Here is a 13,158-nt window from a genome sequence, read left to right as displayed (position 1 = left end):
TCAAAATGGGTTTTTAAACGAAAAATTAAAGCTGATGGCACTATTGACAAATATAAGGCAAGACTTGTTGCCAAAGGTTATAGACAAAAGAAAGGCCTTGATTACTTTGACACTTACTCGCCAGTAACAAGGATAACATCTATTAGGGTGTTAATGGTACTAGCGGTCGTATATGGTCTTGAAATCCATCAAATGGATGTTAAAACAACTTTCTTAAATGGAGAATTGGAGGAAGAGATTTACATGGAACAACTTGAGGGTTTTGTGGTTCCTGGTAAAGAAAAGAAAGTGTGAAAACTTGTTAAGTCGCTTTATAGACTTAAACAAGCACCAAACAGTGGCATGCAAAATTTGACCAAACAATATTGGCAAATGGATTTAAAATCAACGAGTGTGACAAATGTGTTTACATTAAAAATACTCCAGGTCATAAAGTCATTGTTTGTATATGTTGATGACATGTTGATAATGAGAAAAAGTATGGCAGATATTAATGCTTCAAAGCGCATGTTGGCTAGCAAATTCGACATGAAAGACTTAGGAGTTGCTGATGTGATCTTAGGAATCAGAATTTACAAGACTCCACAAGGTCTAGCATTATCACAATCTCACTACATTGAAAAAGTATTTGACAAATTCAAGTATTTAGATTTCAAAATTGCCAAGACTCCAATTGACGTGAGTTATGTACTTCAAAAGAATGAAGATGAAAATGACTCACAGCTGGACTATGCAAGAGTATTGGGAAGTTTGATGTATATCATGGATTGTACGCGACCAGATATAACATGTGCTATTAGCAAATTGAGTCGGTTTACAATTAATCCCAATCAAATACATTGGATGGCAGTGAAACGAGTTTTGGGGTATCTGAAACATACCCAAAATTATGCTTTGCATTAGAACAAATATCCTTCCGTGATCGAGGGATATAGTAATGTAAATCGGATCACCGGATCATCTGAAGTTAAATCCATGGGTGGATATATTTTCACAATTGGGGGTGGAGCAGTGTCTTAGAAATCATCCAAACAAACGTGCATCGCCCGTTCTACAATGGAATCTGAATTCATAGCTTTAGATAAGGATGGTGAAGAAGCTAAACAGCTTTGTAATTTCTTGGAAGATATTTATTTTGGCCCAAACCTTTGGCATCTATTTATATACATTGTGATAGTTAAGTGGCAATAGGTAGGACAGGGAGCGTTATGTATAAGGAAAAATCTTGTCATATACGATGGAGACACAATACCATTAGACAACTACTCTCTAGTGGTGTTATCACAATTGACTACGTAAAGTCAAGAGATAACGTGCCGGGTCCACTTACAAAAGGCCTCTCTAGAGAGTCAGCTGAAAGATCATCAAATGGAATGGAGTTAAGGCCTATGACAAGTCATCATAGCGGTAAATCTAGTGTTTCTTTAGGATTACACGTTTAGGAATTACCTATGTGAGTGTGAAGTGTAAGACGCTTCAAGGGGAATGAAAGTAAAGGCCCATTCTCTAAGCACTCATGAAATCAGGCGATGTTCATGGCTTAAATGAACACAACCATGAGAACCATAGATGGTTAAGGATTGATTGTGTGAATTATGTTGTCTAGGTATACAACAAAGCTCGACGATTCAAAGACATCAAATCTACCGATTGACCGAGTATATCCAATATACGTTCACTACGAAAAGTTCAAAGAGAAACCTACTTATCCCGATACAATTAATTCTTGAATGTAAAACACACACACGTCCGTGTATTCCTTTAAGTTTATAGCCATTCCCCATTCATGTGGGGGATTGTTGGATTTTGTTATTAATAACAAAAGAGGTGTGAATGGAAAATGGTGGGAAAAGAAATAGAGGGAAGTGAAATTTTGAATGAGTTCACTTTACTAATGCACTTTGTCCCTTATTGGTAGAAGGAAAGAAAAACTTTGTGTATATATAGAGAAGCTCATCTTTTAGCTCTTAAAGAGTTAAGAAGAAGGCAAGCCTCGCGTCGTCGTCATCGTTCGGCTCGGTTCAGCTTCGGTTTCGGCTTTGGATTTGGTTTTGTTCAAAGATCAATTGATTGATTAATTTTTTTGGACAAAATTATTTTTAAATATTTAATTAATTAACAAAAACTCAATCCGGAATAACCCATGACCCGCGATCCGGTCCGGTCCGTTTTCTTTCCCGAATTATTTTAAATCCGTTTGTTTTTCCCGCAATATTTCCCCACCTGTTTCAACAGTTGTGGTTGTTCTGAAAGGTTGCAAACCTTTTCAGAAACAATGCAAACCTGTTCCAACAGCTATAGCCGTTCTGGAAGGTTGTAAACCTTTTTAGAAACAGTGCCAAATGGGCTATAAATATTTCTTCAATCCCATAATTTTTATTCACGAAATTTTCTGATTGTTTTCTTCTTCTTCTTCTGAATTCTAGTGTGTTTTACAGCCTTCGAGTGGTTCGTTGTTCATCGGCTTTTTTGGTAACAATACTCCGGTGAGGTAAATCGTTCTACCCTGGGAGGATATATTCCAGAACCTCGGGTACTTGAGGAGAATAATTTCCTTAAGGACACACTGTGTATTCAGTGGGCTCGATTTATTCCTATACTATTTTCAGAATTTATTTTGAAGTTCCTATACTATTTTCAGAATTTATTTTGACGTTCTAGTTCTACTAACTTTCTGTTTCTATTTTTTCAGAAAGTTTATTGTTTTATTAATTTTACAGCAATACAGTTTTGATAACAAATACAACGACAGGTATACCTTGAAGTTTTCGCAACTCACAATCAACTAACTAATGATTAACACGCTCCGAGGTACCTGGATCTACACAAAATGTACAACAAGCGTAGCATGAGTACATCATAGTAGTACCCAGTAAGTATCAATACTAACTTCGGTGGAATAGTGATGAGGAACAGTTAAAACACCTATTAAACATAATAACCTGTACAAGTATGAATATAGAACTAACAAGGGACAATATAAAGCTACACATGATAAAAATAGCATTGCAATACTTGCAAAAAGAACTAGAAACAATAATTAACAAGGAGCAAACATGTAATAACATCGTAAAATAAGCATAATACAATTAAAGTCTTATGAAACCAAGTAAGAAAAAATAAGTAATAACCCAATAAGACAACCACTTTCACACAAGGTTTATATAAGAATTTTCGTGAGGTACATCCACCTTATAATCATAATCATAGTAGGTAAAATGCTTCGATCTACGAGCACATTTAGCCATGAATTTTTTTATTTTTCGAAATATTTTTATTTTTTTCGAAATTAGTGTTTTGTGATAAAATTTTCAATTTTTATGTAAAAAATGCCAAAAAGCTTTTTTTTAAAAAAAATTCACTCAGATCACTCACAATTCCAAAAATAACTTAAAATTAATTCATGTTCAAACACAACTTTATTTTTTAAATATTATTTTCACTTGAATTTTTCTTTTCTCGAAATTTTACAATTCTTATGGCCAAATGCCCATTACATCATCTCCTTTTAATACTGTCAATCTTTGATTGTGAACCAATCACATTTAGATTGTCAAAGAAATTATAGTTTGTATCGAATGAACAACTTCTATTAATTAGAACAATTTTATATATCCCCTTTCTCTGGAGGCTTCGTCAATCGTTCTAAGGCGGAGCCACAATTTGAAGCTAATAATTTAAGATTTTAATATTTTTAAGTTATTAAATTTTAAATTAATAATTTATGTATTTTTAATTAATTTCTTAAATAAATATAGGGTTTGGACAAAAATTACTGAATACGGTCGAACATATAACCAGGGGCAGATCTAGCGTGTAGTATACGGGTTCCCGGGAACCCAGTAACTTTTGCGTAGACCTTGTATGTTTGTTAAATTTTTTATTAAATATCTATAAATATCTACTTGTGAACCCAATTATTATTGTATATTAATTTGAAATTGCGACAGGAACCCATAAATTTAAAATCCTAGATCTGCCTCTGCACGTAACTGCCATGATAGCTCTGCCCTTGTGTCCGTTAGTACAAATAAGAACGAGGGATCAATAAGAATTATGATGGAGTGATAATTACTTTTTTTTTTGGTTTCTCACCCGGTGTCCGGTACTCGCATTGGAGCCCGACTATATTCGAATTCACGCCATGTAGGGCCCCATTCGGGGGAAACACTCCCTACCAAGGATTTTTCCATACTCAGGGCTCGAAAGTCGAACCCAAAATATCTGGTTAAGGAACGAGGGATCAATAAGAATTATGATGGAGTGATAATTACTTTTTTTTTTGGTTTCTCACCTGGTGTTCGGTACCCGCATTGAGCCCGACTATATCCGGATTCACGTTATGTAGGGCCCCATTCGGGGGAAGCGCTCCCTACCAAGGATTTTTCCATACCCTGGCTCGAAAGTCGAACCTGAAATATCTGGTTAAGGAAGGAGCAGTTTCATCCACTGCGCTATATCTTTTTAACGGTATAATTACTTCTTTATCGAATTTAATAACATCCAAAACAAATACTCGAATATCGGGTAAGAAATAATTATAAAAAAAAATAAGAATAAGGTTCCCAAATAAAGAAAAGTGAGAAAGTGTGTACAAATGTCAGAAGGAGACAGATCAAAATCATATCCAATCAGACAGTAAAAGATGGATTCGCTGACTAGGATTCGTGTCAAACTCAATTCATTGCGTTTATGGTTATGGATAAGTTCTATTATAAGTGGTGACCCATTCCTCGTATTTCCTCCCACATACTCAACTTTTCTTTCCTTTTTCTCGAATATTTATTAAACAAACCCCTTTTTCTCCAACAACAATCTAACAACCACGGTCCTTTTCTTCATTTATTATATCTTAATTGTACAAAATTTAAGGGTGTAAAATAAATATCTAAATTTTATGGTCTTAAATTGTACTCACTCCGATTCAAAATAAGTGATTTTTTAGTTGTTTTCACACATTAAGAAATTCACCTTTTAACATTAAGGGGTCATTGGTAGGGTGAGAATAATGCTGAATATGATGTATTAATAATGCTGTAATTAGTTATGCTTGCATTAGTTATGCTGGTATTAGTTATGCCGGTATTGTTCTTATCCATTGTTTGGTTTGATGTATTAAAATATTGCACAATTTCTAAAAGAATTATTTGTTTATAAAAATGCCCTCAAAACTAGTCCACAATCTAACTTTTTAAAAGAAACATATGTTGAGAAATGTTTTTATATGAAAAGTTTTAAAAAAATTATTTTATTTGTCTACCTATATTGTAAAATAAAATTAAATATTTATTTATAAAAAAAAAATATGCTAAGTATTTATTTATTTACTAGGGATACAATTTTATTTTTCACTATTTGGATTATTTTGAACTTGTATTAATATACTAACTAGCATATTTTAATCAAGTACAAATTTTGAAGGACAATTTTGTCTTTAACTAAGCTAATGCATGCATTAAAACCCATTGCATTGTTAATACCATTGTTTTCTGTGCATTAGTTATGCATAAGATAATACCAAATAGGATGTATAACTAATGCCTGCATAACTAATGCATAGGTTCAAAATGTCTACCAAACAATGCATTATTAATACACAAAGCCAATGCATGCATTAACTTATCTAATGCATCCTACCAAATGACCCCTAATTAACAATAAAATTGACCATATTAACCTTTACTATCTCTTCACATAAACACTCATAACACATACTCCAACATTATTTACTCCATGGACAATGTAGGAAAAAAAATAATTAATTCATTCTTGAAATCTGGAATAATCACTTATTTTGGACCACAAGAAAAAAGCCAAAAAATCACTTATTTTGGACCGGAGGGAGTACCCATCTACTAAAAATATATTTTAACTATTACTTTCTCTGATTCACTTTAATTGATTTTTTTGATTGTTTTCAACCATATTAAGAAATTCACCTTTTAGCATTAATTATTAATAAAATTGAGTATATTAACCTTAATTTGATCATCGGAAATATAACAAATATTCCCAGACTCTGTGTTTCAAGGGCAACTTTGAAAAAAAGAAGTTAACTCCTTCTTGATATCTGAAAAAAATTAAATATTGTGGGCCACAAGAAAAATACCAAAAAATCAATTAAAGTAGACCGGAGGGAGTATGATCTTAAATATATTATGTTATTTTTATTAGAAATTAGGAATAACTTAAAAATATTAAATATTAAAAATTTATGCATTAAATATAAAAATACATTTTATTTATTTAAAATTATATCCGCGTGACCTATAGGTCATAAATTTAAACTGTAGAAGCAACTATTAATGCTTGCATTAGGGTAAGTTACCTATATCACACTCCTAGGGTGCGACCGTCCTTGAACCCTGCATGACTACAGAATTTTGTGTATTGGGTTGCCCTCTTCTTTTTTTAAATAATTTAAAAATATAAAGTCACATAAATTGAAATACTATTTCCATAGTCACCTCCACCTCAAATACATGTGCCCCAACATATAAAAACCATTTAAAATTTTCAGGTTTCCTAAATTCAAGAATTGATTGGCACTTAAAAATTCTTACCAATTTACAAAATTCAGTGATCCACATCACCAATTTTAGAATAACTTTAACCCCACTTCAAGATTCGTAATGGATAATGCTGACACCTCTGTCTCTTCTTATCTTTCTTTCTTCTTTGCCTATAAATACTCGACAAAATCACACACCATTTCATTATCCATTCTACCAAATATTAATTGACTAATATTGTGTCTTTGTATATTACATTGTTTTTGTTAGATCTCTGTATTTTCCCATTCAAAAAAGGCAAGAAAAAATGTTGGCAATATTCAAGAAAGGTGTTGTTGATCCACCAAAGGAATTGCAGAGTCCAGCCTCATTACAAGCATCAATTAAAGCTGCATCTCCTGAAGAAACTATGAAGAATTTCTTATCTGCAAATCCAAATAATGGATTTTCTATTGGTTTTATGGATAAGGCATTTTTGGCCTATTCTAATCGTGCAAGTTCATATAACACTCTTCAAAGGTATTGATCCTCTCTCCTAGAGATTTTATCGCATTAACTGTCTATACTAAATCAATAAATGCATGATATGATTGTTTGCAGGTATACTTTTCTTGTTTAATTATGGTTAATTAAAATATATTTTTTCGCCTCAATAAATTACTTAATCATGGTGATTTGATATGGTTTGGTGTGATAGAAATAGAGAATAGAGAAAAATGTTAGGGATCTTTATATAAATAGCCGGTTGGATTCACTTCTTATTTGTTTCTAGCATGTATACATATATTATATATGATTATACACATATTATATATTAACCGGCTAATTTTAGTTTATGCGATTGGGTGGGTGGTTGGGACAGAGTTAAAATTTGGGTGGGATGAGGCTTTCATATGCATTGGCGGGGCTAGAAGCTTGAATAGGGTTCACCCGAACATAGTAACTTTTGCTCAAACAGTATATTTGAGTTAAAGAAATTATTAAATATTTATAAATATTAAATTTAGAACTTGGTTCCGCCTCTGTTCACATGCTTTGCTTCGCCCTGTCTCGCCTCGTTTGTCATCCCTCTTCTTTAATAATAAAATTATGTTTATATGTTCTTAAATTCGCCCAAAATTGTGATTTTCAAGCCTATGAATTAGAGAAATAATGGGAAGTTATTTGAATTTTTTTTTTGTAGGTTGTTCTGTGGTGTGAATGACATATACTGTGTTTTCTTGGGAAGTTTGAACAACTTATGTGCCTTAAACAAGCATTATGGCCTATCAAAATGTGCCAATGAGGCTATGCTTGTAAGTGAAGCATATCGGACCCTCCGTGACAGAGGCCCATACCCGGCCCATGAAGTTCTCAAGGATCTTGAAGGTAGCTTTGGATTTGTGATCTATGATCATAAGGCTGATACAGTCTTTGTTGCCCTGGTACGTTTATATATTGTGAATATAGAAATATATGTAGGGGCGAAGCTAGAGGTTAGGTTATGATTTCGGTTGAATCCCCTAGCTTTGGTTCAAGAAGGGGAGTTTTGATTTAACTCGTAAGGTTGACTCCACGTGACCTCCTTCGAGCCGTGAAAACAGCCTCTTGCAGATATGCAGGATAAGGCTGCATACAATAGACCCTTGTCGTCCGGCCCATCCCCAGACCCCGCGTAAAGTGGGGACTTAGTGCACCAGACTGACTATTAAGTTGCGCATTTGATTGAAAACTATTTGATACTATTGTGTTTTGGAAAGTATTACTATGTTTTAGGTTGAATGCCATATTTGGACCCCGTGCCACCTGTTTGGACCCTTAGGCCTTTATTTTTTGCCGGTAGCTTTGGTTCTAACTTTGTATGTGTCTTAAGAAATTTATTGTATATACAAATTATTAAGCTAGTACCCATGATCAAAATTCTGAATCCGTAAACTTCAAATTCTGGCTCCGTTGTTTGAATATATGTTTGTTTATTTTTGTAAGGTTATGATATTTTTTTTGTGTCACTAATCAATATCATGAATGGTGTTTTATGGATAGGGTGCTGATGAAAAGGTGAAGCTATTCTGGGGCATAGCATATGATGGATCTGTTATGATATCTGATAATGTGGATCACATTAAAGCAAGTTGTATCAAATCATTTGCTCCCTTCCCTGTTGGTATGTAGCTCAATTTCAAAAGTATTTGCCTAGATTTAGTCACTAAGCTACAAAATCAAAAATCAAATTGAGCAAGCACTAGGTCTTTCCTTTTGCGGTAAGGATGCAACAGATGATGTGTAAGTTAGGCGCATGTTACATGTTCAAACTTTGTCATTGACAAAGCCTGATAGGAGTTGGGAGGAAGGTAGAGGGTCGGTCCATATTTGTCCTAATTTCAAACCTTTACGCCAACTATAGTTAGGCCAGAACACAAGAAATTTCTCAGATACAAAAAAAACTACTACATTACACAACTGGAACTAATTAGGGACGGAGGTAGCATATAAGTTATGAATTCGGCTTAATTCAGTAACTTTTGGCTCGAATTCGATATACAACAACAACAACAAATTCGGTGTAAATATCACAAGTGAGGTCTGGGAAAGGTAGTGTGTAGGCAAATCTTATCTCTACCTTGTGAAGGTAAAGAGGCTGTTTCTGAACGACCATCGGCTCAAATCCAATATATGTGATAAACAATCTACTAAATACATACAACTACTGGATTTCGAACTCAATAACTCAAATAGTCAGTGCTCTTAATGACATTCCGAATTCATAAACTTCTAATCCTCGCTCTACCGTTATTGGAACTAATAGCTGTGAGAATATTAATGTTGGATGTGATTGATGTTTTGTAGGGTGCATGTACCATAGTGAAACAGGATTAAAGAGCTATGAGCATCCAAGTTACAAGATGAAAGCAATGCCAAGAGTAGATAGTGAAGGATCAATGTGTGGAGCTTATTTCAAGGTTGATGTCTACTCAAAAGTGAATAGCATGCCAAGAGTTGGAAGTGCAGCAAATTGGGCAAATTGGGGCCAGTAGACATGTTTTAGACCTCATTAAAAAAAAAGACTATATTAACAAAGACTTGTTATCTTTGTTAATTGCTGCTGTTTTATTAATTGTGTTTCAAGCATTTTCATCTTCTAAATGGACCTCAGCTTTGTAAATTGACTTGAGGTTCCTAGATGGGAAGATTGTCTCTTTAGCCCTTTTTTTCTCTTTATTTTGTACTACTCATTTTGGGGATTAACCTTTGTATAAATGAGACTCTCTCTTAGTTTGCTCCTATAAGTTTCCATATTAATAAAAAAATTCGCTTAGAGTTCCTCACAAAAATTATACGAACAATTTAATTTTTTGTAAACATAATCACCAAATTTCCACCTTCTTGTGGTGATTATGTCCCCATCATAATTTTCTATAAGCCTAATCAATCAAGTTTGTCTCTCTTTTGGACAAGAAAGGCTAGCTCATCTAATAAAACTAGAGACTTTAATTATTGGCCAAATGCCCAAACATATAGATGGCCCCTCAAACTTGGCACGAAAGCGTTAGTTAGACACCTCAATTTTGCTAATAACAAGTTGAGCATCTCAACTTTGCCAATAACCAAGACTTTTGTACAATAATTTTAATGTTATTAAATTTAAAATTAATTTATAAATATTTTTAAAGTATTAAAAAAATTAAATCTTATTTTAGTAACAAATTTATCTATGTTCACATAATAAAAGATCAAATTAACCTTTCAAATAAACTGTGACAAATAATTTGAGACGAAATGAAAATATTACTTGTAAAATTTTTGTTACCCACTTGAAATTTATTGACGTTGCATCAAGATAAATATGCTGAGATTATGAGGTTGTTGGGTTAAAATTAGTCTTTCCAGGGGAATAAATCAGTGATCAAGAGATAAAATTCAAGGATAATTGCATGAGCTCGAATATTCATTTATTTTTACTTAATGGGGTTTGCGTCTGAATCATTCACATTTCAATTTATTAAGTGTGTTTATTGTTTTCTTTTATGACTGCTTAGCTTATTTGTTCTGAATATATTTAGGTCATTCTAACTTTTCACAATCTTTAACATTATTAAGTCTTTATTCACTTAAAGATTTTTATAAAATACCAGTCTTAGAATACGCGCGTTGCGCGTGTATTTAATATCACTGAATATAAATTTAGTAAAATTACATAGAGGTTATTCACAAAATTGTCTAACTTATTAAATAAAAACTAAAAAAAAAACCGAAAAAATAATGAATATAATCACATTTACCTACCTCAATAAAAGAAGGTCTCTGCTCTACAAATACTTTATTATTATGAAAGAGATTATATATGCTAATAAATATTATTACTTCCTTTAGCTCAATAATGATGAGTAATATCAGTTAGTCACATATCCCTAACAAATTTATCAACACTATAAGAAACTATAAAACACAATGGCAACAGTTTTGGAATGTGTTTTTTGACATTGTCCTAAATAAGAATAGCTTGAAATAGCCATTGGGCATAGTCTCTTGTACAATTCTGGTATATGCACATGTGTCCATCACACAATTGCCAGACCAAATCTAGGATGAAAAAATAGCTAACATTACAACTTAAATCTTTAATGTTTTGGATGATCTGAAAATAATTATGAGCTCCTGAGTACAATTTTTGTATAATTTGCTTTAAGTTTTCTTCTCTTGGTATCTTGAAGGGGAAGACTTCTAATATTACCTGGATTATTGTTGTTCCATGTGAAATAACAATTCCTAAAATTATAAATTCTTGTGAAATTAACTTACTCGACTTATAATTTTATTGGGTTATATTCCTAAATATTAGGAGTTTTATTTAGTTCAAATAAGAAAAGATTTAATAGTCAAAATTTTAATTAATTTTGACGTCTTAAGTAATAATAAAAATACTAAGTAAATGGTAATTTGATCCAATATGAATTTATTTTAAATGATAAGAATATCAATCAATTTTGCGTTGAAGTTTCGTACTTTTATAATAGTCTAGATAGATTGACTGAAGAGGACAAAATTAATAGAAAAGTAAAACATTATTTTTCTATATACTTAGTAGTTTTTAATTTTAGTCTCACATTATTTACCATATAATAAGAATAAGTTAATATATTTTGTTAAAAATTTAAGTGAAGTAAAAATTGTTTTTCAAAAAATAATTATTATTATCCATTGATGTTAAATAATTATTTTATTCATCATGAATAAAACCGGAGTACCATGGTTATGTCACTTTCCATAAAGAAACTACTTGTACTAATATTGTTCTACTGTAATATCATCAAATAGTCAAAAGAACGTCTACAAAATATTTATGTAAGGTACAAAATCTAATTGAATTTAAAGTCTTATAATTTAGGTATCTATCTTAAATAAGGAAAGATTTAATACTCAAATTTCAACAAAATTTTAGGTCCTAAATATTAGGAAAATAACTAAATGATTATTTTATCTAGTGTGAACTCTATTTTTAAAGGGTAAAAAAGGCGAACGATATTTCGCTAAGTGACTTCGTACTTTTTACCCCATCTCGATGAGTAATTTTGTAAAAATAAAATCACATAATATTATATATGTTAAAAACATGTTTGTATTTGAGTTATAAAGTAAAATTTTAAGCTTACCATATTTATTAATATTGATTCTATATATAGCTAACTCAATAAAACAATAAACTTTGTCACATAAAAGTCCTCAATCATCTTTCAAATATATTCAACTTAAATTTAGTTATTTTCTATGAGCAAAATATAATATTGTTCTATTTTTCTAATCAATACTTAGCATTATATGAATTGTTTCTACTCTTATTTTCGTCTTGAAGAGCTTTCTTTCTCTATCCATGCACATGCTCATACATGTATTATATGCCTAGTGTATAGATATCAAGTGCCACAAGTTCTGTATAATAATAACGACATGAAAAATCTCATTTATTAGGTATCTTAGCTAAGAGTATACTTCGTTATTTTTTTTATAGTACCTATTGTCAATCTAACTCCCTTATGATATCAGTAGGACAAAATATAGAGTATATGATGTTTAACTTCTACCAATTTCCCTCAGAAAGTTACTATTTGTGTATGTGTTTCACATGATCAATGATTATTTGACTTTAGCACACTCCTCATACATAAATTATATTATACCATTAATTATTTGAATTCACGAAATTGAGTTAGCTATTTTCCTATGGTATTCAACTTATTCAAACAGATTTATTTCTCATGTAAATATCTCTTATATTACCTTTCGTTCACGAAAGTTCATAAGAAGTGCCTACCTATTTTTATTAAACTATTTAACATTGAAAACTCATGATGAATCCTTGTTTTTGATACTTGGATACGATATTATAGAAGAAAAGGGTAAACCTACTATGAGAATCTAAATCTAAATACCAAAAAAATAAAGTTGGAAAGCAAATTTAAGTTACGAATGCAATGACCCAAACAACCTATGCAAAATTTATAAATAAGTCAAGTTTTGAACTTAATCGTATATAAGACATTGTAACGTACCTTTCAATTTGCAATTATATATCAACAATATACGAACCTAGTGCATGTGCAGCATTAATTTAACATGCGGCAGTATGGGCAATAAAAGAATCCTAATAACAAGGAAAGAATGAAGAAAC

The 13,158-nt window shown here is 31.8% G+C and overlaps 1 protein-coding gene across 1 annotated transcript; it reads left to right on the top strand.

Annotated features, from left to right (window-relative positions):
* Positions 1 to 6,708: 6,708 nt before the first annotated feature.
* LOC104216856 (stem-specific protein TSJT1-like) lies at positions 6,709 to 9,778 on the top strand. The gene is made up of 4 exons (XM_009766991.2): positions 6,709 to 7,031; positions 7,696 to 7,936; positions 8,535 to 8,655; positions 9,339 to 9,778. Exons 1-4 carry the CDS (start codon positions 6,820 to 6,822, stop codon positions 9,524 to 9,526), a joined length of 762 nt encoding a protein of 253 aa, XP_009765293.1. The 5' UTR covers positions 6,709 to 6,819; the 3' UTR covers positions 9,527 to 9,778.
* The last annotated feature ends 3,380 nt before the right edge of the window (positions 9,779 to 13,158 follow it).

Source organism: Nicotiana sylvestris, chromosome 9 (assembly GCF_000393655.2).
Source record: "Nicotiana sylvestris chromosome 9, ASM39365v2, whole genome shotgun sequence".
Classification (NCBI taxonomy): domain Eukaryota; kingdom Viridiplantae; phylum Streptophyta; class Magnoliopsida; order Solanales; family Solanaceae; genus Nicotiana; species Nicotiana sylvestris.
This window is presented reverse-complemented; position numbering and strand designations above follow the sequence as displayed.

Bases quoted from the DNA above. Each gene is read 5' to 3' on its own strand.
- LOC104216856 (XM_009766991.2), top strand. From the start codon at position 6,820: ATGTTGGCAATATTCAAGAAAGGTGTTGTTGATCCACCAAAGGAATTG. The intron at 7,937-8,534 runs GTACGTTTATAT...TTTTATGGATAG, and splicing joins ATACAGTCTTTGTTGCCCTG to GGTGCTGATGAAAAGGTGAA. The intron at 8,656-9,338 runs GTATGTAGCTCA...GATGTTTTGTAG, and splicing joins ATTTGCTCCCTTCCCTGTTG to GGTGCATGTACCATAGTGAA.